Source organism: Canis lupus, chromosome 33, assembly GCF_011100685.1.
Source record: "Canis lupus familiaris isolate Mischka breed German Shepherd chromosome 33, alternate assembly UU_Cfam_GSD_1.0, whole genome shotgun sequence".
Lineage (NCBI taxonomy): Eukaryota > Metazoa > Chordata > Mammalia > Carnivora > Canidae > Canis > Canis lupus.
In genome coordinates this window covers 23,768,827-23,796,810 of record NC_049254.1, presented here as the reverse complement: position 1 = coordinate 23,796,810, position 27,984 = coordinate 23,768,827, and the positions used below count along the sequence as shown (strand labels likewise).

Genomic DNA, 27,984 nt, shown 5'->3' with positions numbered 1-27,984 from the left:
TTCAAAAGTTACAGGGATAAAAATTATTTTCAAAAACATACATTTTTCATAGTTACACACCATCCTCATACCACCTACACTGAGGTAAACACATAAGTATAAAATCCGAATAACATTTCCTGAATTTAAATACAAAGATAGCCTTATTGACTATTCAAAGAGCAGGTAAGAATCTGCATTGATCCAACTCTTAGAGTCTTGTCCAGTCCCCCTTAGGAGCCAACGGCTAGGCTAGTCTATCTGTAAATAGGATCTAGTTAAGTCAACTGCCTCCATCCATCCATCCATCCAACCACCCATCCACCCATCCATCTACCCACCCATTCTCCCAATAATTCTTTGTATCTACTCTGTGCGAGGCACTGTACTGGATAATAGAGACATCAAGATGAGTAAAACATGATTCCCACACGTCAAGAAGCCCACAGAACAGTACCAGAAATAGTCAAATACTTGTGGTGCAATGAGATGTTATATAACTCAGGAATGAGCAAAGTTATTTATGATAGCTCCTACCTGCATAGAGGAATGAAAGAAAAGGTTCAGAGATGGGATACCTGAGCTGGAACTTGAAGCAAAATGGGAAATTCCCAGGGAAATGCAGTTTCAGCTCCTAATCCAAAGGACAGAAAATTCTGTTTCTAGTCTAGTGACAGGAAAATTAAAACATGGAGAGAAAGATAACATTACTGGGGCCTCATACTGACAAGGCAAAACTACAGTACAACTCAGAAATCCAGATTGCTTATCGCTAGACTTCTAGCACCTAAAGACATGGTCCCCATGAATTTTTAATACATAGAAACATCTAACTTTCAATGTCTGCCTTATTCTATGCAATGATCTTACCAAGGATATCCAACTCCTCTACGACTGTCCTTAAAATTTTGTGGAAGGAAGTTTAAAAAACCAAATACATTTCTCACTAATGGAATAAAATCCCTGATCTTATATGACTGAACCTCACTCACATTTACTAATTTTGAAACCAACTAATACTGAATGGTTCTTTAAGAAGCAAAGTAGAAGAGTTGATTTCAGTGTGGGAAAGTTGGGCCTAAGGAATGAAATTGATTCTGAGTCCTCTGACTCTATGGGTTTTCATTTAATATTTTTTCTTTATTTTTGACTGTGTTAGGGGAGCATCCTGAGCAATTAAGCTACTATCCAAATGTGTTTTTCAAAAAATGGAAAGTGGAAAGAAGGTACTCCAACATGGATTTGCACTGAAGTATCTTCTCCATCCTCAAGCTGGATGTCTAAGCTCCCAATGTAACATTTCAGAGGTGAAGACTCCTTGAGGTCACCACACACTCTGGAAGCTATGGACTACTGCCAATTTAAAGAGGAAAAATATTAAGGGTGTGCAAGGAGTAAGGAAGAACTGGTTGGTGTTTTATGCACAGTTCCTTTGAAGAGTGAAGACTACTTCCTAAATTTATTAAGAGGTTTTGGTTTTGTTTTTAAATAGAGACCATAAAAACAAGTGTGTGAAGGCACAAAAGGGGAACTTGAAATCCAGTTGCAATAATTATTCATGCAACTGGTCCCTTTCTATGTGGCATTATAGAAACCTCCTGAGTACCAAAAAGCTTATGCTTTTACAAAAGGGAACGGCCACATCACTGCATGGCACAACTACTGCTTCCTTAGACCTTTCAGGAAATGATCCCCAAGAATTTTTCACAAACCCTATAGGGCTTCCTACATTAAAATATAGTGACAGAGATAAAACCTAGAATAACTGCAGAATTGTGGTGATGAAAAAAAAAAAAAGAATTGTGGTGATGAATTGTACTAGTTCCAAATGACCAATTTTCTGCTCCAAATAATGGGACAAAGTACCATCCCATAGACACAGTTAATTTCACAGTGATGGACATACATGTATGGATGGTCTGAGGCACAAGCTGTGATTGGTCTTAAGAAAATAAAAAGAACTGGGTTCAAAACCCACATCTTATGATTTCTGGTCCTTATTCAGCCAAAGCTTTGAGCTGCTTCAGGTCTGTATTATACACATTTTGGATCGTTCTAGAGAGTTGCTCTGGGTGCAGCATGATAAGGAAAACCAGGTATTTGGCTTGATAAAAGTATTCAAGGTATCGTGCCACATTCATGGTAAGCTTCTCACCACAGGCTATCTGAGAGCTGCTGCCAGAGAGAACTGTGGTCTGATGATGATTACTAGAGTTCAGTTTTCAAAATTTTCGGAATAATCTGATCATAGCCTTTCCTTCTTGTTACATTATAGGACAGGAATTTAGAATATTCTGTCAACAGGCTCTCCCAGTAACAGGTGACGTCTTCCATCTGCAAGTGGTTCCTAATAAACTGGCTTCCCCTAGAGACAAAATTAACAAGAACATTTAAAGCACAGCATTTTATAATACTAATAGCTTACATGTGATTGTAATAGCTTACTTTGTGCTAAGCACTGTACAGAATTCTTATGCTTTATATGAATTCTTTTGATTATCAGAGCCAAGCTTATAGTCAGCCTATCCACATACATGCACTTAGCAATACAACTTATAAACTTAATATCTTTTTTCTTAAAAACAAACGTATAAGGAGCGAATGCTCGGAAATTCTGTACTTGTTTAATTACCTCAAAAATTTCAGTCTATTTCTATAAAGGATGGGCTTGGGACATATGCGAATGTGTGTTTTCCTCCAGAACAGCTTTAATTCTGATTATCTCTGTATAGTGAGGATCACCATGATAACAATATTCATATACCTTCAGCTAGAGCGCAAATTGGGGATGCTAAAGTAAAATAAAAAAAGGAAAAATGAACAGAACTTACCTTTCAGCAATTTCTTGAGCCACATCATCATTTGCTTTTACAAAATGCAACAACTCCCTAAAATTGAAATAATTATTAGACTTTAAAATATAGACCAAGCTAAGAAAAAAAGACTATATATATGTGTATACACATATATATACTGGCACAAGAACAGACAAGTAGATCAATGGAGCAGAATAGAGAACCCAGAAATGAACCCACAACTATATGGTCAATTAATCCTCAACAAAGCAGGAAAGAATATCCAATGAAAAAAAGACAGTCTCTTTAACAAATGGTATTGGGAAAACTGGACAGCCACATCAGAAGAATGAAATTGGACCACTTCCTACACCATACACAAAAATAAATTCAAAATGGAGGAAAGACCTAAATGTGAGACAGAAAATCCTAGAGGAGAACACAGGCAGCAACCTCTTTGACCTTGGCTGTAGCAACTTATTAGACACATTGCTGGATGCAAGGGAAACAAAAGCAAAAATGAACTACTGGGACGTCGTCATCAAGATAAAAAGCTTCTGCACAGCAAAGGAAACCATCAACAAAACTAAAAGGCAGTTTACAGAATGGGAAAAGTTATTTGCAAATGATCTGATAAAGGGTTAGTATCCAAAAGAACTCCAAACTCAACATCCCCCCCTCAAATAATCCAATTAAGAAATGGGCAGAAGACATGAGCAGACACTTTTCCAAAGAATTCCAAATGGCTAACAGAGACATGCAAAGATGTTTAACATCATTCATCATCAAGGAAATCCTATCAAAACCATGATGAGATACCATCGCACACTTGTAAGAATGGATAAATAACAACACAACAAAAAACAGGTGTTGGTGAGGATGCGGAGACAGGGGAAACTTCTTGCACTATTGGTAGGAATGTAAACTGGTATAGCCACTCTAGAAAACACTATGAGGGTTCCTCAAAAAGCTAAAAATAGGGGACACCTGAGTGGCTCAGCAGTTGAGTGTCTGCCTTTGGCTTGGGGCATGATCCTGGGGTCTGGGATCGAGTGCCACATTGGGCTCCCTGTGGGAAGCCTGCTTCTCCCTCTGCCTATGTCTCTGCCTCTCTCTCTGTCTCTCATGAAGAAATAAATAAAATCTTAAAAAAAAAAAAAGCTAAAAATAGAACTACTCTATAATCCAACAATTGCACTACTAGATATTTACCCAAAGGATACAAAAATACAGATTTGAAGGGGTACATGCAACCTAATGTTAATAGCAGCATTATCAACGATAGCCAAACTATGGAGAGGGCCCAAATGTCCATCAAATGACAAATGGATAAAGAAGATGTGTTGTGTATATACAATGAAATATTATTCAGCCATCAAAAAGAATTAAATCTTGCCATCTGTAACTATGTGGATGGAACTAGAGTGTATTATGCTAAAGTGAAATAAGTCAGAGAAAGACAAAAACCATACGATCTCACTCATTTGTGGAATTTAAGAAAGAAAACAGATGAACATATCAGAAGGGGGAAAAGTAAAAAAGGAGTGCGGGAAACAAGCCATATGTGACTCTTAATGACAGAGAACAAACTGAGAGCTGATGGAGGGAAGTGGGTAGGAGATGGGCTAGATGGGTGATAGTTATTGGAGAGGGCCTTGTGATAAGCACTGGGTGTTATATGTAACTGCTGAATCACTGAATTCTACTCCAGAAACCAATATTGCACTGTATGGTAACTAACAAAATTTAAATAATTAAAAATAAAAATAGAAACAGTTCCCTAAATTTGGAAAAAAAAAAAAAAAAAGAAAGACTATAGACCAAGATCTATGGTTAATCTCTAGATAGGTAGATAATGGATTCCTTCTTTTTTATTTTATTTTTTTTTAATTTTTATTTATTTATGATAGTCACACAGAGAGAGAGAGGCGCAGAGACATAGGCAGAGGGAGAAGCAGGCTCCATGCACCAGGAGCCCTGATATGGGATTCGATCCTGGGTCTCCAGGATCGCGCCCTGGGCCAAAGGCAGGCGCTAAACCACTACACCACCCAGGGATCCCCCTTCTTTTTTATATTTTTTAAGATTTTATTTATTTATTCATGAAAGACACAGAGGGAGGCAGAGACACAGGCAGAGAGAGAAGCAGGCTTCCTTCAGGGAGCCTGATGCAGGACTTGATTCCAGGACCCAGGGATCATGACCTGAGTTGAAGGCAGACGCTCAACCACTGAGCCATGCAGGTGCCCCAGATTATTTCTTTTTTAAAGCAAAGATATTAGAGTCCTCACAGGGCCAAAACAACAACAATATCAATAACAAAAGCTCATACATAGTCTAAAGGCAATCTGTTTATAGATTTGGAACATACTTGAGAGAATAGAGAAATGTTCAATGAAACACATAAAAAATCAATAGTGATGAAGTTTCCCTTCTGTCTCTTGCTCTTGCCCCTAGAAGAGGGCATGGGGCTCGCATTCCTGGCCCCTTGCCCTATTCCTGGCCCCTTGCCCTATCTCTTCTTAGCTCCTCCCATCACATGAGAAAATTAGTCTCCACTTCAGTGGTGTCAGTTCTCACATTGTATCTGAAAGTCTCTTTGACAATATAACAGCACCTAACATCCCTATCTTTAGTCTTTGAGAGATAAGAGCTTTTCCACTGCGTACTGTCTGAATGTTACATTTCAAAGTAGCATTAGAGCACTTTTTCAAATTAAATCTCACGTATAGCCTAGTTGAATAGCGGCACTATATGCGAACCAAGTAAGAAAAAAAATCTTTCAAGAGAAAAAGTCACCAGTTGTAAATGTCCTACATGGCCGGGGCCTGAGAGGCAGATTGTGGGCATCATTAGGCACTCTGCTTGGAGGAGAGCCACTCACTGGACATTGGAGAGATCTGTTTTGACTGGGATGTAGTGGACCCATGGCTTCAGTTGTGGATAGAAGAATTCCAACCACTCATCACCAACATGGAAAACAAGTGAACCACACAGGAAGAGGTGTTTGAACCGGAAGCTTGCAGCTACACCTCGAAAATTAAATAGATACCTGGGAAAGAAAGAGCAAAATACACTTGATACTATACGTCTGCCACAAATATGATCTTTTTTTCTTTTTATTCCCTCCTCCTCTTCTCTCTTTTTATGATTCCTCTCCCTCCCTTTCTATTTTCAGCTTTCTAAGACACACAGGGCCTATTGCCTGTTTTAGGTAATGTCAGGGTGAGGGGAGCAAGGAGGATTCTCTCTCTAGACAGACCCAGATAGCCATGAGCTGGGTGATAGACAGACATGTTAAGACTCAGATGGAGACAGTATCTTAGGGCTTTTGTACAAGATTTCCTGGGCTTAATCTCTTTAATGAGTCATGGCTCCCCAAAACCTTGTTTTTCCCATAAGGTACCCCACTGAAAGCCTCCGCTGTTCCCTGTTCCCTCTTTTTCCCAAGTTGGAAGAAGAGAACCAGGTATACACATCATCAACCTTCAAAGAAATACTCTCTGGAAAAAAGCTATCTTAGAACATTTTCTTTTCAGCATTTCTCATGTACCCCCATCTCCAGCTAGAGTTGTTTCTACCCTATACTTCCCACCGTGCAGTGTAATCAGCATTCACCTGAATTCCCCCACTTCCTCCTGCTAACCTGGTTTTACCTGCTCATCTAATCCTTAGTCCTGACATTGAATTATAATATTTCAGTTACATATACCTTATTCGTTTTGAAATGTAAACCCTTACTAACTTGATACATACTTCATCTAACTTCACCTCTTGGCTGGATGGGGTGTTGGAGAGAGGGAGTCCCACCACTCTGCTTACTAGCAGCAAGGTCTATGGAGGCTGGGACCATTATTATCATTGTCCTACATACAGTTCCCACAGAACTCAGGTGAGAGCCTCGTGCACATAGCATAGTCTCAGTAAACAACAACCAAATGAAGGAACAGGACTTTGATAAACCCCACCTGGGTCCTAGTATTGAAGTTCTCCCCCAAAGTGAAGCTACTCCAAATGCAACAGGGAAACCAAGAGTCAGGAGTCCTGGAAGTCTTACTTGTATTTGCAGTGATCCACAAGATGAACATCCTTAGCAGCTGGCTTCCCCAAGGTATCCTTCAAGCAAAAAGAATGTTATTAGTATTGAGAGTGGTCGTATTGATTGAAGACCACTCACTGCAGCAAGCATTGTTAAGCATTCCATCAACATGACCTCATCTCAGTGCCCTGAATAAACACATCCAGAGACATTATTATAGATGAAGGAGTCATGGCCTTAAAAAGCTGGAGGGCCCTTGCTCAAGGTCATGTGTGCCTAAGTAGAGGAGCAAGGGTTTTAACTCAGGGCCTGTCTGATTTTAGAGGTTAAAGCTCTCAGAGCTACATGGATCCTTCTCTGTAGTTAGAGGTCCTAACTTACAGCATGTTTCACTCTGTGTAAGTTATACATACAAGGTGGCTGGTGGGCTTAGAGGTGTAACCCACACACGATTTTGTTGGGGATGCAAAGTACTTAGAAATAAAAATTCAAACCATTGCCAACACTCATAGGTGGTAAGATATTTCTTACAAAAATCCAGATTTCCAACTTTTCTCATAAAAAGAAAAAAGAAGATCTGGTAAACTGGACTCCCAGTCCCTTGGCAGCCATCACTGGACCTCTAGCATTCTCTCTTGATCACTCCTGTGGCCCTCAGGGGCATTTGAGTTTGAGGCCCCGCCTCCCCCCCCTTCCCAGCCTCCATCTATATTCCAGCTATAAACGTCTTAGTGAGGGAAACAAGTCTTACTTGCTTTCCCAGCTTCCCACAGTAGAGGCTGTGCTGAATGGATACGTTTTTTCATATTTTTATTTTTTAACAAAATTTCTTAAAATTTCATTTGCTCCTGTTTGATTAAAAGTATCAAATAATACATCTCAGATATGCTTAGTTTTCCCAGAAGTTTAAAATTTTTTTCCTTATTATCCCCATATAGTATATGGAAATTTCAAATGAGGACTTTTAAGGCTTAAAGTTCTTTGAATAAAGCAGGAAGTCACAGAGGTTAAGAGAACAGAGATGAACTCCAACCTGAAGGAGCCAGTCATTGCTGGCTTCACCCTACAATTCACCTCTCTGAATCCCAATTCCTCCTTCTGACCTGGTTCTACCTGTTCACCTAAACCTTAGTCCTGGCATTGAGTTATAATATTTCAGTTTCATGTGCCTTATTAGTTTTGAAATGTAAACCCCTGTTTTTAAACAAATGAAGATGCCTGGACATCCCCAGAGACTCTGATTCATTTGATTGATGTTTTTAAGCTCTCGGATTAGATTGTATAGTCAGGGTTGAGAACTAATAGTTTAAACCAGGGGCTGGCAAATTACAGCCCAGAGGCCAAATGCTGTGGCCCACTGCTTGTTTCTGTATACAACCTATACAACCTATAAGCTAAGAATATTTTATGTTTCTAGTCCTTGAAACTACCTAAGGAAGAATATTTATGACATGTGAAAATTACATGAAATTCAAATTTCCGTGCTGTAGAAAAAGATTTACTAGAATATATCCAGGTTCATTCATTTATATATATTCTGCAGCTGCTTTCACCCTGTGACAGCAGAGATAAATAACTACAACAAGACCATACAATCCACAAGGCCTAAAATATTTACCATCTGGCCCTTTCCATAAAAAGTTGGTTCCTCTGGCTTAAACCTTCAAAGTGGTTAAAAACTACTACTCATAATATGGCCCAGAAGAGCAACGTGAATTTGAAAAATAATAATTTACAAATATGCTAATACTAGTTTGTGGAACTTTCTCTACATTCCTCTACTGCTGAGAGAGAACCTAATCTGGAATTCTACCCAGGTGGCAATTTCTTTGAGTAGGAATGTTCCCTGCTATGATTCTCTATTCAGACAATTGGTGATTACTTTCATAGATTTCCAGGCTTGGTTTTTGGTGTATTCTGCGTCAACAAGTTTTGGATTTTTCCGAGATAGAAGAATGAGAGGATCTCGTTCTGGACTTGTCCTATAAAAGAAACATGTGATATAAAACAAGGTATCCTACACCATAATACTGTTCCCAATCTCTGAAAGGTAAGCAGTAATCGGATCAATGCAATGACTGTACACATAGACAGATAACTTATTGGTTATTTTAACAGCAGAGAAAGGGTGTACTGGGCTCTGCAGCATATAGGTGTTCCTGGCTGTTCCCTACTTTACCTTTCAGGGACGGAGAGTATTGGGCCCTTTTTTGCTTGCATCTAATCTTTAAGATTATGTTGTTCTGGGCACTACAGGCATATTCCAGGGAATGAGTTCCCTGTTAGCAGGGTTCATGTAGCCTCTATAATCACTAGTACTCATAGCTGTGTGACTAGGTAAGCACCATGCCTCACCAAAATAGCTACACGACCTTTGTTGTCTGTGTTCTATACAGTCTAGTATGATATTTAAATTAAAAAAAAACTAAAAGGCTTAAAAACCTGAAGATTATATGTAGAAAAAAGTCCTAGTTATGGTCCAAGTAGCAGATGGTCTTGACATTTGAGGGGCCCTGGACCCTCTGTGGACCACTCTCCAGAAGAGTGTCCATATCCCCACATATTTTATAGGAAATCCTAGAACTCTTCAAGTCCACACACGGGTCCCAGGTTAAGAAGCTGTGATCCCAAGATCTGAGAATCAGAGACATTGATAAGGACCAGTAAGCAGTGGCTGCTGGGCCCATCTGCATTCTCAAGTTCACTGCCCAAGTAGAGGGTGTGCAAGGACTGACTAGGAAAATGATAAAACCCTTCTCCCTCTTTTGTTCATCTGTACAGCAGATATTAGTCATGTATCTGCATGCTAAGTACTGTTCTTGGCACATGGGATGTGGGTCTAAGCAACATGGAGAGGGTTCTTGCCCAACATTTCCCTCTCCCTCTTCCTCCCTTTCTCCCCTTTCCGTTTCCAGCAGTCTCAGTCTCTGCTCTCCACCACTATTTGGCAGCCAAATGGCCTCATGAAAAAGGCAGTCAGAGGTGCCAGGTAAGGGTCTGCCTTCAGCTCAGGTTATGATCTTGGGGTCCTGGAATTGAGCCCTGCATCAGGCTCCCTGGTCAGTGGAGAATCTGCTTCTCCTCCTTCTCCCTCTGCCCTCCCCACCTCCCTCCACTTGTTCTCACTCTCTCTCTCTCTCAAATAAATGAATAAAATCTTTAAGAAAGAGAGAGAGAAGGAAGGAAGGAAGGAAGGAAGGAAGGAAGGAAGGAAGGAAGGAAGGAAGGAAGGAAGGAAGGAAGGAAGGGCAATCAGGATATCTGGTGATGGTTCCTGCTCTGCCGTTAACTAGCAGAGTGACTAGCATAGGGCCAGGTCAGAAGCTCCCTGCAGAAAACTGCATCTTTAAGGCAAAAGGACAACTCAGCTGTTCTCTTCAACATATACTCAATGCCTAATACGCTCATGGCACTCTGTAAATACCTGTTGAAGGACTAGATGAATGAACTTTACTTCTTTCAGTTCCGGCTCAATTAAGAGTGATTTGGGTGAAGGGTGCCTGGGTGGCTCAAACAGTTAAGTGTTCCACTCTCGATTTCAGCTCAGGTCATGATCTCAGGGTTTTAAGATCAAGCCCTGAGTCAGGCTCTGTGCTGGGTGTGGAGCCTTCTTAAGATTCTCTCTCTCTCTCCGTCTGCACCCCCTCCCCTGCTCACATGCACATGCTCTCGCTCTCTTAAAAAAAGAAAAAAGAAAAAAGTGATTTGGGCAAATAATCTGAGTTCTTCTCTAGTTTAAAATTCTATGATTCCACATTTGCTTTAGTTCTTCTAGCTTTCTCCTTGAACTACAGTTTGTCACACACTCAAAATTACTTATATCTTACAAATATCTTGTAAACTATCAGAAAATACAGTCACCTTGATCCTCGGAAATATGCTGTAGAATTTTTCTTTTTCCATGGCCACTGTGCTGCTGACCTAAAAACAGATTTCAATTAGTTTCTATATTTTTCTCTTAACTATATGAGGATGTGTTTTAACCATTTCTTTTTTTTTTTTTAAGACTTTGTTTATTCATGAGACACACACACACAGAGAGGCAGAGACACAAGCAGAGGGAGAAGCAGGCTCCATGCAGGGAGCCCGACGTGGGACTCGATCCTGAGTCTCCAGGATCACACCCTGAGCCAAAAAGGCAGATGCTCAACCACTGAGCCACCCAGGCATCCCGTGTTTTAACCATTTCTGAAGATTAGTTCGGAGCTTTACATTTTTAAATAAGTCTGCCCCAGGCTCTCAAAGAAAAAGCCCTCAAAGACATTATATTCCCTTTTGTTGTTACTTCACTCCGGAGATGCTAGCCAATTATCTACAATCCATAGCTCCATTAATAAGTTAACAATACTGAAAGAAAAGTTCCCAGGGCACTTGTGTAGCTCAGTCAGTTGAGCATCTGACTCCTGATTTCAGCTCAGGTCATGATCTCAGGATCCTGAGACTGAGCCCCACATCAGGCTCCTTGCTCAGCGGGGAGTCTGCTTGAGATTCTCTCCCTCTCCCCCTGCTCAGGCACAAGCATGCACATGTGCACTCTCTAAATAAATAAATAAAATCTTTTTTAAAATTTCCCAAGCTCTAAATGACATGTTTAGAGCTGTTAAATGCAATACAATGAAGATTTCTTCTCTACTTTAAGTAGAGTGCTGCTACCGATAAATTTAACAGGCAAAGAGAACTGCAGAAAAAATCAGAAATTGATTTAAGGGGAAGAAAACAAATCACTCCTTGACTTCGTGTTTTGGATACACAGGCAGTATCACCAGACATTTATCTGATATTGCAAAGCACCCTGATATTCTTGAGACTGTACTAAGTGCTCCACCAAAGTCCCTGAAACTGAGGTCTCAGTATACATTTCCATGACCAGCTTTCCTTGCTGAAACTGCTAGCTGACAGATGCATCATTTTTAACTTCCTTTGTAGGAACCCTGCACAGAAGTTGCACAGTGTCTTCCTTTGAAAAAGGAGGGGAAGGGCTGAACTGGAGTTAATGAGAGATTGGTAGGCTATTTACCATAATGGAGTGACTTAGGATATAATAAAGTTTTTAGGTAGAGATGACCATCACTCATTTTCTCTCAGCTGAGAGCACTGTTCATTTTCCTGGCCTGTCTTAGAACTCTTTCTTCATGGATCATCTTTATCAGACTCCCCAGTCCAAGACCAGAACTCTTTGTCATTGTGTCCTACACTCCCTTTGACCAAAATAGAAACACACCATAACCCCAGTTTATTTTTGTTTTATGGGGTTGTAATTTTTTTTAATATAAAGAATGATATATCCTCATTATAAAAAATTCTAAGGGAGAAGCATAAAGTAAAAGTAGAAAAAAAATCATCTGGAACTTTCCCAATCTGTAGACAACCACTTTTAGCAATTTAACGTTTCCATGAAGAATTTCCTTCCAATCATCTCTCCATGTCTGTGGTTCTCAACTGGTGTTGATTTTGCCCCTTTTTCCTAGAAGACATTTGGCCATGACTATAGACATTTTTCATTGTCACTACTGGTGGATGGCTACTGGCATTTAGTGACATTAAGACCAAGGACAAGCTCCGTACAACAAAGAATGTCCCAGTCCAAAATGTCAAACCTTGCTCTATATAACAGGGATCATATATATATGATACAACCTCTTTAAGTGGGTTTTATTAACCCTACTTTACTGTTGAGTTTACAGAGAGGCTAAGCAGTTTGCCCAGAATACCTGTTTTTAAGCCTTATACTACCTGAACTTCACATTCATGTACAATATTGAATTTTGCAGCCATGTCATAATTTACTTCGTTACTTATTCATTGGCTTTTAAAAAGTTTCCAACTTCCTGCTTTAAGAAACAACACAGTCATGAACATCTTCACGTACACATCTTTACATACTTGTCTAATTAACTCTTTGGGATAAATTCTAGAAGTGAAATGAAATGGCTGAGTCAAAGATATACACATTTTATATTTTGATATATATTGCCAAACTACCTATAAAAAAAGTATAAATTTACAATTTTGAGTATCAATGTCCTTGGTCCCTGGGAAAGCTCTATTTAATATTCACAGACTTGTACCATCTCTGTTTTCCCTCTCCCTCATTCTTTCTATCTACTTACTTGCCCCTCAAAAGACCTATGTTAGGACTTTTTTCCCTATGCAAGTGCTAAAAGTAACATGCTAGTGCTGACTCAGACCTCTTTTATCACTACCCTGTGACAGTAAAGACCAAAATCTTTAAATCAACAGAAACACTGAATTCTTCTACAGAGTAAAAAATAAGTCAGTGGGGACAAACTCCCAAAAGATTAGAAAAATAGAAGGCAGGTTTCAATGCAGATAAACAAGCAGATTATTAAAGTTTCAAATTAAATGAAATTACATGGCTAGAGCTTCTGAATGGAGGGCTCTAAACAATAAAATTGTAATTCTGTTATCATACTTTTTCTTTTTAAAATTTTATTTATTTGAGAAACAGAAAGAGACCAGAAGCAGAGGAGGGGGCAGAGGGAGAGGGAGAAACAGACTCCCCACTGAGCAAGGAGCTCGATTCCAGGACCCTGAGATCATGATCTGAGCTGAAGGTATATACTTAACCTACTGAGCTGCCCAGGCACTCCATTAAATAAATTCAACTGAAGAATAAGATGGGATGGTATCAAAAGAAAAATATGTTCTTATAAACTTAGATTTTAAAACATAATCTATCTCCCTAAAAATTGCTTAGTAGTTTAGAAGGCAGAATGGGTGGTGGTGCAGAGAACAGTAAGTAACTACACAGTGGAGGAATGGTAACACTATGACCAGGTGATCACAATTAACATCTCTAAAGAGGCATGGATGGACGCAAATCATTTAGGTATTCAGACCAAGGGTACATAAGCTGAATTTATTTATTTATTTATTTTAAATTTTTATTTATTTATGATAGTCACAGAGAGAGAGAGAGAGAGAGAGAGAGAGAGAGAGAGAGGCAGAGACACAGGCAGAGGGAGAAGCAGGCTCCGATCCTGGGTCTCCAGGATCGCGCCCTGGGCCAAAGGCAGGCGCCAAACCGCTGCGCCACCCAGGGATCCCCATAAGCTGAATTTAATCATGAAGAAACAGACAAAACCAAACTGAAGAACATTCTATAAAATGAGCAGCCTACATTCTTCAAAATGTCAATGTTATAAAAGAGAAAGAGACTGAAGAGCTGTTCCAGATCACAGGAGACTAAACAGACATGACCACTAAATGCCACATATAACTGTATCCTGTACTGGAGGTAGAATGTGCCATATATGATATTATCAATATAATTAAATGTTGTACCAATATTGTTTCCTGAATTTGATCATTGTAGCATGGTTATAAAAGAGAATATCCTTGCTTTTAGGAAATACACACTAATATTTTAAGATGTACAGGGTCATAAGTTGTGTAACATACTTTCAAATAGTCCAGAAAACAAGAAACGGTTCATATATTACATATGCAGCCTAAAAGTCTGTCACAGAAAATAATGAGGTAAATTATTATCCACACAAAGTAATATCACGCAACTGATAAAAATAATCTTCCATATGCAAAGATTTCTAAGACACATTAGTAAGTTGGTGGGAAAGTTGCCAATGTTAAACATATATTTTTATGAGCATGTATAGGCTTCATAATCAGAAAAAAAAAAGCTTGTTTTTAAAGATTTAAGAGACAGAGTAGGGGGCACCTAGGTGGCTCAGTCAGTTGAGTGTCTAACTCTTGACTTTGGCTCAGGACATGATTTCAGGATCATGAGGTTAAGATCCTCATTGGGCTCAGCGCTCAGCACAAAACTTGCTTAAGATTCTCTCCCTGACCTTCTGCCCCTCCCGCTGACCTAGCTCATGCTCCTTCTAAAACAACAACAGGGATCCCTGGGTGGCTCAGCGGTTTAGCGCTGCCTTTGGCCCAGGGCGTGATCCTGGGGTCCCAGGATTGAGTCCCGCGTCGGGCTCCCTGCATGGAGCCTGCTTCTCCCTCTGCCTGTGTCTGTGCCTCTCTCTGTGTGTCTCTCATAAATAAGTAAAATCTTAAAAAAACAACAACAACAACAACAACAAAGTAGATGGATAGCGGGTCAAAAAAGCGCTATAAAAAGGAAGAGTGTGAAAAGGGTATTTGCAAGGAAAAAAAGGATTAGATAATTAAGGCCAAGAATAACTTGAAGAAAGGCAGTTTAAAGACCTTTTGATTTTTCCCTTTCAAATGTTTAAAACCAAAAGCTACATAGAAAATGATGGTATCAATGACTGGAGAGCATGGGTGAGGTTAACTGGTAGTGTGGAGAGAGTAGTGCACTTGGACACCTGGACTTTAGGCCTAGATTGGTTCCTGACCTTAACCAAGTCACTCAGTTTCTCTGGGCCTTCATTTCCAGAGTTGAAAAGGACAATTTCCAATTCTAGTTCTATGAAGTATGAAACATAGTATCTTAAAAAATAATTTTGGGGGCTCCTGAGTGGCTCAGTTGGTTAAGCATCTGATTTTGGCTGAGGTCATGATCTTAGGGTCCTAGGACCAAGACCCCACAGTGAGCTCCATGCTGAGTGGGAAGTCTGCTTCTGCCTCTCCCTCTGCTCCTTCCCTCAGCTCATGCTTGCGCTCTCTCTTCTTCTCTCTTAAATTAGTAGAATATTTTAAAAAATAAATTTCAAAATACATCTACTGGATAATAGCCTCATTTTTTAACCCCGTAGCTCTAACTGCCATTGAGGACTGCACCCCTACATGTTTCTTCAGGAAAGGGATATTCTTTTTGCCCCCTTTGAATCTCCAGCCACATATGGTACAGGTGATAGATATTTGTGGAAATAAAGCTGAATTAAATTTTTGCTTTCCCAATACCTGAGAGAAGACCTATAAAGGCTGTATTTTTTTAGAAGTATGCTAATTAGGTACCAATGTTGATTGAATCATTAATGTAAAATGTAGCTACATAAGAAATACCTCAGCTTGGATGTCCTGGACAATCTAAATTCTGAAATGATAACAGATAGAGTCAACAGGCCCAGGCAGGTCTCCGTTGTGAATCAGCTCGTACTAGAGATACCTGTAAGGATGTTTATGCCCTCCCCATCCCCACACCTCAAGGACTTAGCTCTAAATTTTAAAGTACATTTATGTTCCTCCAAGTAATTCTCTATTCTCCCTCACAACATGGTTTTTTTTTCTAATTATGAAAGGAATTCATAAAAATACAGGAATCTTAAAATTACAGAAAAATTTAAAGAAGAAAAGAAAGGGTTCTCATAATCCTTTCAACAAAGGCATTGCTGATACTTTAGGGTAGGTTCTTCTGTTCTTTTCCCATGGATATGTAAATATGTAAATACACATTCAAAATTGCTTATGCTGTAAGTAGTTTTTCTTTTGTTTTCAACTTAAAAGTTAGTCATTTTAAAGTAAGTAATTATTTGTGTCCTACTGTTTATTTGAAGAAGACTCACAAAGAAGGACAAATAAAACCTCTCTAAAGGACCTACCTTACCAGATCTTCTCTGAAGAGATCCCACCGTCCAAGTCCTGTAGGATAAATTGGCCAAACAGCAGGTCCCCCTTCCCAAAATGTCCAAGCAGGATACATGATATCATGGTACTCTGATGTCTTCAACAGAAACAGAAAGGTTATTCTAAGTCAGTCTCAGGACAGAAAGGAGAGACAAACTACAGTCACACCATAAGATCTGGACAAAAGTGTTACATCTTCTTTGTGTTACATCCCCACAGACATATTTTCCTTAGTCTGCAAAGTCTAGACTCCAGACATTAAAAGGCAAGTTAGACCATGGGTTAAAACTCACAGGCTCAGTGAATCCAGTAACTCAAAGTTCCTTTTTTTCTAGAGGACAGTACACTGTTAGGGTACTTACTTTAAGGTACTTACTAACTCCGAATGATCACAGAGCTCTCTTATCTTTCAACTGCTATTATACTTGGAGTGTATGCTGTCTTACCAGTTCCTGATTATTTCCTAGATGGGTCTTTTGAGAGCAAGAATCACAGTGCAATGGTTAAAAGCATGGCCTTTTTTTTTTTTTTTTTAAAGATTTTATTTATTCATGAGAGACACACACACACACAGAGAAAGAGAGGCAGAGACACAGGCTGAGGGAGAAGCAGGCTCCATGCAGGAAGCCTGACGTGGGACTCGATCCCGGGACTCCAGGATCATGCCCTGGGCTGAAGGCAGGCGCTAAACCACTGAGCTACCCAGGGATCCCCAAAAAGCGTGGCCTCTGAAACAGATCATCTGAGTTTGAATGATGATTCTACCTCCTTCTAACTCCAGGGAAGTTAATTTTTCTATGCCTCAGTTTCCTTATCTTTATGATGTGAAAAATAACATCAATAATATTACTTACCTGATGGGCTTGTTTTGAGCATTAAATGAGTTAGTACATGTGAAAAGCTTAGATCAGTGTTTGGCACATAGTAAGTATTTAATAAGTATTAATTACGATAATGTAACATTGCAGTACTGTGGAGCTCACACTGGTTGCTCAATTGATTTTGGGTTATTTGTTGACTGGGGCCAGAAGTGCTGGTGGGCAGAACTGGAGAAAGGGATATTATCCCACATCTTTACAAAAAAGTTTAAAACCATTTGTTCCCTTCTTATGGTTTCTTCTGTTAAAATTCTGGCCACTGGGGCAGCCCACGTGGCTCAGTGGTTTAGTGCAGCCTGCAGCCCAGGGCCTGATCCTGGAGTCCCGGGATCAAGTCCCACATCCGGCTCCCTGCATGGAGCCTGCTTCTCCCTCTGCCTATGTCTCTGCCTCTCTGTTTCTCTGTCGCTCATAAATAAATATATAAAATCTTAAAAAAAAAAATTCTGGCCACTGATAAACCTCTAACTCTTTGGTTTCTTCACTGGAATTACACATACAATATGCTGTTTGCCTTTTCTCAAATACTTTTAAAAAACGGTATGTGATTCATCAAGCAGCTCAGACATAACAGCTGCTCAACAGAAGCTGAACAATTCCTATAAAGTTGAAAGACTAAAATCCCTCTCTAGGGCCTGGGAGTCACTGGTCAAAAAAAAAAAAAAAAAAAGGAGTGAAGTAAAGATGAAAGGAAAGTTAGAATACTGAATAGTGATGGTCATACTTTGCCATCCACCAAAACAACAAATAAATAACAAACATAAAGTCCTTACTGACTTACATGGGAGCCTCTATCTGTTCTTCTGGGAGGGTTTTATGATAAACGAGACCAAGCACTTTTGAGAAATGAGGCTTAAACCATGGGAAATGCAACACCAATGTGGTCTCAGCCCACTTGCAACACAGGAAATAACCAAGTCTAGAGAGAAAGTAAACTGTGATAAAGAAAAAGTGCAGATAAAAGTTTCCTCTTTGGAGAAACCAAATCAGATGGTGTTCCTTTTCTCAAAGTCCATAGGGTTTTCCTAAACCCACACTTCCCCCATAGAATCTTCCATCCATTCTCTTTGAGCTCCCCCCGCCCCCAAATCCCGTCTAGTCTCTGGGGAACCAAGGCCCATCCCTGCCAATACCTGAACACTGAGAAGATATTAACTGTCCCAAGTTTTCCAAGTCCAGAAGTATGAGCTAGTACTCCTATTCCTCCACAACTAGACCGTCTCACATATCCTTCTTGGATATCCCAGACCTATCTCCTCAGTGCACTGCTCAGGCACAAACTGTACAGAGTTATCTACCACCTTCAGTTTTATAATTAGCCATGTGAAGCCCCTGGGATAGACTGACAGGACTGATAGGACTGTGTGTGTGTGTGTGTGTGTGTGAGAGAGAGAACTCAACAAATATTTTTTGAACAAAGGTGTTTCCTAACTAAAAGCCCATGAGCTACTCTCCCACACTCCACAGGATCTCTGAACCTTGCCTTCAATGTCCTATAGGTTCTTCAGGCCTCCATCATTCTCTACCCTTCATCCCAAGCCCTATAGACACTTAAGCTATCTTACATTTTCCGTTTCCTCAGTCATTGCTCAGCCACTGTGAAACTAAGAGGGACACAGAACAATTCCTGGAACCCAGGTCTCATCCTTACCATTACCCATCAAACTCTGTCACAGAACAATTATCTCCTACTCATACTCTAGAGGACCACCCTCTATCTCCCCATACAGTTCTCCCTATACTTACCTTACTGAAGGAGAAGACTGGAATGGCAGGCTCCATCCATTTAGGAATCTGAGGATAATCTCGTACATTGATCACCATCTCCATGTCAGGGAGGCGCCCAATAACTTCCAAAATAAAGTGTTCAACACCACTACACCTGTCAGCCAGAAATACCACAAAATTCACCAGACCAGTGCTTGCTATAGGACAAAATAGGGTCTCATTCCTATTTTGAAAGCTAGTGTTCAGATAGGTCATCAGCCTACTGCAAAATTTCCTGAAAGCAACACTTCTAAAAGGACCTTTTTTTACTCTTTTATATTGTACGAGTTATTTTCCTAGCTAACTGCTCCCGCTTACAATACTTAACAAAATTTTCCAATTAGATTGTAAGTTTGAAGGATGTATTAATACTACTCCTACCACCTCTTCTCTATCCATTCCTAGTTTTTTTTTTTTTAAGTTTCCCTTTTTGTTTAATTAGTAAGCAAGATACAAATTTTGACAGGAACTGGAAAAAGCTAATTCTCTAATTGTATCCCTTAGGCTTTGCTTCTAACAATGATATTCTTTTATTTCTACCACAATTAAGTCTCATAATTTAGGAAGAAAGATAGGAAAACTTTTATTGCCTTCAACTTAACTACAGAACAGTATCAAAATCAGTTATGCAAGCCAGAAAAAGAGTGTACGTATACAATCATGGAAACCATAATACAGGCATGCTTAAGAGGTACTGCAGGTTTGGTTCCAGACCACCACAATCAAGTAACTATTGCAATAAAACAAGTCAAGTGAATTTTTTGGTTTCCAAGTTCATATATAAGTTATGCTTATACTATACTGGGTTCTATTAAATGTTCAGTAATAGCATAACATCTAAAAAAAAAAAACGTGTATCTTATTTAAAGATACTTTATTGCTAAAAAATGCTAACAATCATCTGGACCTTCAATGAATTGTAATCACTGATCACACATCACCATAACAAATATAATAATAATAATAAAATTTGAAATATTGAAAGAATCAGTAAAATGTGACACAGAGACATGAAGTAAACAAATGCTGTTAGAAAAATGCCACCGATAGACTTGTTTGACATAGAGTTGCCACAAATCTTCAATTTGTAAAAAAAAAAAAAAAAAAAAAATGCAGTGTCTGCAAAACGTAATAAAGCAAAGCAACAATAGAACAAGGTAAGCCCATATAGCTTTCTGGCTCAGAGCATGATCCCAGGGTCCCAGGATCAAGTCCCACATAGGGCTCCCTGTGGGGAGTCTGCTTCTCCTTCTGCCTGTGTCTCTGCCCCCCCCCCCCGTGTCTTTCATGAATAAATAAATAAAATATTTTTAAAAATAATTTCATTTATATAAAACTCTAAAAAATAACCCATAATGACAGAAAACAGATCAGCAGATGCCAGAGGGCTGGGGTAAAAGGATGGTATGGCAGGGAGGGGTAGGGAAGAGAGATTGCAGAAGAGGCCCAAGGAAACTTTTGGGAGTGACAGATATGTTCATTATCTTTGTGTATATATACATCAAACCTTATCAAATTGTAATTGCATCATAAGGAATAAAATACTCAGTAATAAATTTAACCAATAAGGTAGAAGACCTGTACTCTGAAAACTGTAAGATATTGATCGAAGAAATTTAAGATGATACAAATTAGTGGAAAGATATACCATGTTCATAGATTGGCATAATTAATATTGATAAAATGTCCATGCTACCCAAAGTAATCTACATATTCAATGCCTCTATCAAAATACCAATAGCATTTTTCATAGAACTAGCACAAATAATCCTATAATTTTTATAGAACCACAAAAGACTGTGGATGCCAAAGCAATCTTGAGAAGGAAGAACAAAACTGGAGGTACCATAATCCCAGGGTTTTTTTTTTTTTTTTTAAGATTTTATTTATTTATTCATGAAAGACACACAGAGCCAAGTTTTAAACTATACTACAAAGCAATGATAATCAAAAGAGTATGGCACTGGCACAAAAATAAATACAGAGAATACCAGGACAGAATAAGAAATAAACCCACACTTGTAAGGTCAATCAATTTATGACAGGAGACAGGAATATACAATGGAGAAAAAATAGCCTTTTCAATAATTGGTGTTGGGAAAACTTGACCACTACATGCAAAAGAATGAAAATGAACCAATTTCTTACACCATATACCAAAAAAACAACACCCAAAAATGGATTAAAGATCTAAGTGCGAGACCTGAAACCATAAAACTCCTAAAAGAAAACAGGCAGTAAACTCTTGGACATTGGTCTTAACACTATTTTTTTTAGATGTGTCTCCTCAGGGAAGGGCATCAAGAGCAAAAATAAACTACTGGGACTATATTAAATGAAAAGCTTTTGTACAGTGAAGGAAACAACAAAACAAAAAGGCAACATACTAAATGGGAGAAGATACTTCCAAATGATATATCTGGTAAAGGGTAAATATCAAAAACAATAAAGAACTCATATAACTCAACACACCAATAAAACAAATAATTCAGTAAAAAAATGGGCAGAGGACATGAATAAACATATTCCAAAGAAGATGTACAGATGGCCAACAAACACATGAAAAGATAGTCAACATCACTAAATCAAAACCACAATGAGATAGCATCATCTTACACCAGTCAGAATGCTTATTATGAAAAAGATAGGAAATAATAAATTTAGCAAGGATGTGAGGAGAAGAGAACCCTCATGCACTGTTGGGGCAAATGAAAATTGGTGCAGCCACTGTAGAAAACAGTATGGGGGTTCCTCAAAAAAATTAAAAATAGAAATACCTTATGATTTGGTAATTCTGCTTTTAAGGGGTACTTATCCAAAGAAAAAAATACTAATTTGCAAAGATATATACACCCCTATGTTTACTGTAGCATTATTTACGATCGTGTATGTATGGAAGCAACCTAAGTGTCCATCAATAGGTGAGTAAAGATGTGAAATACACACACACACACACACACACACACACACACACTGGAGTATTAGCCATAAAAAAGAACGGGATCTTGACATTTGTGACAACATGGATGGACCCAGAGAGTATTATGCTAAGTAAGATAACTCAGAGAAAAACAAATACCATACATAAAAAAATGTAATAAATAGATAAATCCATATGATTTCACTTACATGTGGAATCTAGAAAACAAATGAATAAAACAAAAAGCAAAAGCAGACCCATAAGTACAGAGATACTTGCCAAAGCAAAAGGAGGTAAGAGGATAGACAAAAGATATGGGCTTCCAATTATGGAATGTATAGGTCATGAGGATAAAAACTACAGAACAGAGAATACAGTCAATGGTATTGTAATAGTGTTGTATGGTTACAGACAATAACTACACTTGTAGTTAGCATAGCACAGCATATAAGAGTAGTCCAGAATCACTATGGTGTACACTTGAAACTAAGGTAACCTTGTGTGTCATCTATGCTTCAATAAAAAAAAAGTCAGTGTGATGAAAAGTATAACATAAGGAATATACTCAATAACACTGTAATCACTTTGTATGGTGACAGATGGTAACTACATGCATCATGGTAAACATTCTGTAATGCATATACATGTTGAATCACTATGTTGTATGCTTGAAACTAATATATGTCAACTATACTTCAATTAAAGATAAATTTTAAAAAAGATAATGAACATAAACTTACCAACTTGTATACTTTAAGTATGTGCAGTTTATGTCAGCCATATTTCACTAAAGTCATTATTTTAAAAATATCATTATTTTCCATCTTTGAAATGACATGTTTCCAGTCATTTAATTAAATGGAGCTCTAGTTCCTAAGCAAAATTTCTCAGCTCATCCCTGAAATAATTTATATTTTAGCTTGTTTAGAATAAAAATTTTTAAATGCCATGTAGTTTTCTCCAACTGGGTGAATTAAAAGGATCTAGACCTAGAAAGATACTAGGGGACCCCTAGGTGGCTCAGCAGTTGAGTGTCTGCCTCCGGTTTGGGGCGTGATCCTGGGGTCCCGGGATCAATTCCCACGTTGGGCTCCCTGTATGGAGCCTGCTTCTCCTTCTGCCTGTGTCTCTGCCTCAATCTGTGTGTCTCTCATGAATAAATAAATACAATCTTTAAAAAAAGAAAGATAATATTTTTGGCTAGATGGGAATCTGAGATATTATTCAACTATATCCATTTCATTAGGGACACTGGTTCCAAATATTTCACTTTGTTTCTTTTTTGCTCAACTCTGTTTCCTTGGTTGTGCATGCAGTTGGGACAGGGAACTTTCCATGCATTTCATATGTATATATACATACACTATTTTATCGTCAATAAAAGGTCTGTACTCCCTTACAAACATTTCTAAGAGCTCACGATTCTGACCAAAATGTTATAAGGTCTGGAACGAGAGGTATGTGCCCTTCAGAAACTTTGAATGTATTTAACTTCATCTGAAAATTGCTCAGCTAACTATTAAACATAACGTAAGCTTTCAAAGTCTAACAATGTCTATACTCATATTTTCTTTCTCATTTGTAGAAATCAAAAATTCCTCTACACTCATAATTTGTAAAGCCTCTCTTACTGTCCCAAGTAATGTAACAAATATTTGTTTAAGGGCAGCCTGGGTGGCTCAGCGGTTCAGTGCTGCCTTCAGCTCAGGGCGTGATCCTGGAGTTCCGGGATCGAGTCCCACATCTGGCTCCCTGCATGGAGCCTCTTCTCCCTCTGCCTGTGTCTCTGCCTCTGTGTGTGTGTGTGTGTGTGTGTCATGAATAAATAAAATCTTTTAAAAAAATATCTGTTTAAAATACCTCAATAAGAATGCCTGGGTGGCTCAATGGGTTGAATGTCTGCCTTTGGCCCAGATCATGATCTCTGGGTCCTGGGATGGAGCCCCGAATTCAGCTTCCTGCTCAGCAGTGAGTCTGCCTCTCTCACTCTCTCCCTCTACCCCTCCCCAATGCTTGCTCTCTCTCTCTCTCAAGTAAATAAATAAAATCTTTTAAAAAAATAAGATAAAAAAAGGTAAAATACCTCAATAATCTTCCCCACGTACCACCTTATTTGCCCCTGACACTTGATAATAAAAGTATAATTGTGATTACTTCACAGTAGGACACTAAGTGATTTTTAATTTTTTTGTTGTTGTTTTTACATATTTTTGATAATGAAAATGTAGTAATTTGGTTTTTTTTTGGTTTTTTTTAATTTTTTTTAAATTTTTATTTATTTATGATAGTCACACAGAGAGAGAGAGAGAGAGGCAGAGACACAGGCAGAGGGAGAAGCAGGCTCCATGCACCGGGAGCCCGACATGTGATTCGATCCCGGGTCTCCAGGATCGCGCCCTGGGCCAAAGGCAGGCGCCAAACCGCTGCGCCACCCAGGGATCGCAAAAATGTAGTAATTTGTAATAAAGTTATTAAGAATCATTCTTATGTTCATATGGATGGATGCTATTTGCAATACTGCTCACTTTTTAAAAAAACATTTTATTTATTTGAGAGAGAGAGCGCGTGCACATGCAAGTGCACATGAGTAGAGGGGAGGGGCAGAGGAAGAAGCAGCAGACTCCCTGATGAAGGGGGAGCCTGACATGGGACTTGATCCCAGGACCCTGGGATCATGACCTAAGCTGAAGGCAGATGCTTAACTGATTGAGCCACCCAGGTGCCCTTCATTCACTTTACTTTTAATGACAGAATAAAGATTGGAAAGAAGATCTTAGGCAGGGGAATAACTATGGCCTCTGAATTTTTGTACTTTGTAATTTTATAAAGATTTGAGTTAAAAAAAAAAAGTCTTCTAAAAGGGATGTTTCTCATCTGTTGTATAAACATATAATGCTACCTAAATCCAATTTCCAGGCTCAGTCCATGACCTTTCCCCAATGGGCTCCAGCCCTCAGCCCACTGATGTTACCTCAGCTCCCACACCTTCCTGGCTAGTATAGCTTGCATAATCTTCAGCTCCAGTTACTCTTAACTTTCCGCCACCTCTCTTCAAATACCAATAGCTAGAACGATACTTGGCCTGTGATGAACACTCAGTACCGCTCCTCGAGCCTAGCTCACCCCTGCCAGGTCTTATCAGCCTGTACCCTGCAGCTTCTATATCTGGGGAAAGATGAGTAGTGCAGAGCTACAGCCAGTACAACCAGCGATGTGCCCAAGCCTTAAGAAGGAGGAGGAGATAGACGTTAATATGGGAGAAAGGGAATTGGCAAAAAAAATCCCCAAGGAGAGCTTGTCACTATTTTGTATTCTCTTTGAAACGTGAAGAGAGACTCATTGATGGATCCTTTTAATTAATTTCTCTACAAGAACAGTATCAAGTAAGCCCATATATAAGAAGATCAGAAGAGGGCAGCCTGAGTGGCTCAGTGGTTTAGCGCCTGCCTTCGGCCCAGGGCATGATCCCGGAGTCCCAGGATCGAGTTCCACATCAGGCTCCCTGCATGGAGCCTGCCTCTCCCTCTGCCTGTACTTCTGCTTCTCTCTGTCTCTCGTGAATAAATAAATAAAATCTTTTTAAAAAAAGATCAAAAACAAAGATCAGAGATATATCTATCTCATAACTCTTACCTTGAAGGGAACATGCAGTCATTTTCTCGGTATAGTCTGTTCTTAATGATCTGATAGTGGGTCCCTAGTTTCCGTCTGACTACCTCTGCCATCATCTTCCTGGAGATACCTCCTCGGAAAGGAGTCAGATCCTCTTCTATGACCCTGGGAAAGAAAGTGAATCGTCAAGGAAAGCAGGTCAAGAAAGCAGTACCATTCCACCTACTACCTATCTGTGGGTTTAGATTTAGTATTAGAAAACACTGTACTGGGATCCCTGGGTGGCGCAGCGGTTTGGCGCCTGCCTTTGGCCCGGGGCGCGATCCTGGGGACCCGGGATCGAATCCCACATCGGGCTCCCGGTGCATGGAGCCTGCTTCTCCCTCGGCCTGTGTCTCTGCCTCTCTCTCTCTCTCTGTCTGTGACTATCATAAATAAATAAAAATTGAAAAAAAAAAAAAAAAAGAAAACACTGTACCCCAGGGAAAGAATAGAGGGCAGGAATGAGCAACATTTCCCCCAGAAGCACATAGGTAATCTAAACCAAAACAATAAAGCCACAAAGAGGAAAAAGCAAGTCAATTTCTCTTCTTCCTCTCTCCATCTGGATTGTCTGCCCTCTGATTGATGCAATTTCTCCTTTGATACTCACACAACACACCCATGTGCTCCTAGTCACCGCAGTCCCACTGATCTCCTCTTCTCTCAATTCCACAGAAGGTATGATTTATGACTTACAGTATGACACTGTCTGATGCCCTTGGTCTCAGACTGACACCCCTATTCTGGTCTGTCTGGCCCCCACTCACGTCACATACAACCTGACAGTAATCACCAGAAATTATACTATTTTGTATCCCTTTTAAAGTTCAGTGCACAGTTTTCAGTAAGTGTCATAAGCATTAGATGAATTTTTTGAGGAATCCTAGAATGACACATGAGGAACTCAAGGGCCCAGCTATTTAGCTGATGAGGAATCTAAGACCCAGAGAAGTTAAGTGACTTGCCACATGGATAATCAATGGGAGATCTGCAACTAAACCCCAAGACTTTTTTTTTTTTTTAAGATTTTATTTATTTATTCTTGAGAGACAGAGAGAGAGAGAGGCAGAGACACAGGCAGAGGGAGGAGCAGGCTCCATGCAGGGAGCCCGATGCAGGACTCAATCCCAGGACCCCAGGATCATGCCCTGAGCTGAAGGCGGTGCTAAACCGCTGAGCCACCCGGGGCTGCCCCCAAGACTGCTTTCAAAGTCATCTCTCTACCACACTACCCTCTCAGCCATAACTCGCATACTTAAAAAATAACCAATAGGAAATTTATGATTGGGTCCATCTATAAATAGGCTCCTCCCTCTGACAATATTTACTGAGTACTTACTGAGGGCCAGCACCACCGATGCAACACTGATTAAAAGACCTAGGCCTTGACCTCAAGAAGCTTTCAGTCCGGTGTGGAACACCGACAAAGATGCGCAGCTTCATTCCTAGCAGTGAGCAGCCTTGCTGAGTCTACCTGGGCCCCTCCTATCCTACGGAAACCCACCACAGGAACTGTGCCTTTTATCAAGGCATGCTTGGCTCTCCCATCACTGTGACCCAGGTCTCTTGGGAGAATTTAAAGGAATTCTTATGACAAGCACTCAACTCTCAAAAGACACTCACCCATGGTAGCAGCTGCAGTTTTGACTTGAACATGGTTCGTAATTCTCCAAAGACCTGTTAATTTGCTCAATGAACACTTTCCACCTTGAACCTTCAAGAAGCAAACGAGAGTTAACAGAATATCCTGAGCATTCTCCTTTGCTAGCAGCAGGAGGCATGCAGAGAGCCAAGAGAAGGCCAAAACCTGCAGACACCGAATCTAACTATTCCACTGATGGGAACGAAACGCCGGGAAGGATGCTTTCTGTGACTCGCCAGCTCTTGGGTCAAGTCGGCTTCTCTACTGAGCTATTGGGTGTCCAACAAGTGGGGAAATGTCCCAGCCTGGCGTTCAGAGCACTGGGAATAAACCGGTGACATGCATTCTCCCCTTCTCCTAATCAAAGCGACCCCTATAAAGGGATCAATGAAAAGCCAGAGACGCCCCCACCCAGATCCCTCAGGACGGGTTGGTCCCCGGGGTCCCTGCAGTACAAGCAGCGCCGCCCGGACGCGGTCGCTCACGCTCCAAGGCGCCCGGTGCCCTCGGCCCAGCCCTGCGCCCAGCGGCCGCAGCATCAGCCGGCCGCACCGGGGACCGGGGGGAGGGCCGGCGCCTCCGGACCGCACCGGACCCGGAGCCCACCTGACTCCTTCTGGCGGCCCGGCACTGGGGGCAGGAACAGCAGCAGCAGCCACAGCCCGAGCCGCGGGCGCGCCCCCCGCTCCATCGCCCGCACGCCACTGCCGAGGCCCCGCCGCCGCGCCGGCGGAAAGGCAGCCCCGCACAAAGATGGCCCGGGCGGGGGGCGGGGAGACACGTCACGTGGG

General features: G+C 40.2%; 1 protein-coding gene across 1 annotated transcript; it reads right to left on the bottom strand.

The window, feature by feature from the left end:
* Window positions 1-8: 8 nt before the first annotated feature.
* On the bottom strand, window positions 9-27,946 carry POGLUT1 (protein O-glucosyltransferase 1). The gene is made up of 11 exons (XM_038582930.1): window positions 27,800-27,946; window positions 27,175-27,265; window positions 25,531-25,674; window positions 18,957-19,092; window positions 16,308-16,429; window positions 10,675-10,734; window positions 8,696-8,795; window positions 6,832-6,890; window positions 5,659-5,826; window positions 2,811-2,867; window positions 9-2,344 (listed from the first exon to the last, which is right to left on the bottom strand). Exons 1-11 carry the CDS (start codon window positions 27,882-27,884, stop codon window positions 2,188-2,190), a joined length of 1,179 nt encoding a protein of 392 aa, XP_038438858.1. The 5' UTR covers window positions 27,885-27,946; the 3' UTR covers window positions 9-2,187.
* Window positions 27,947-27,984: the final 38 nt, after the last annotated feature.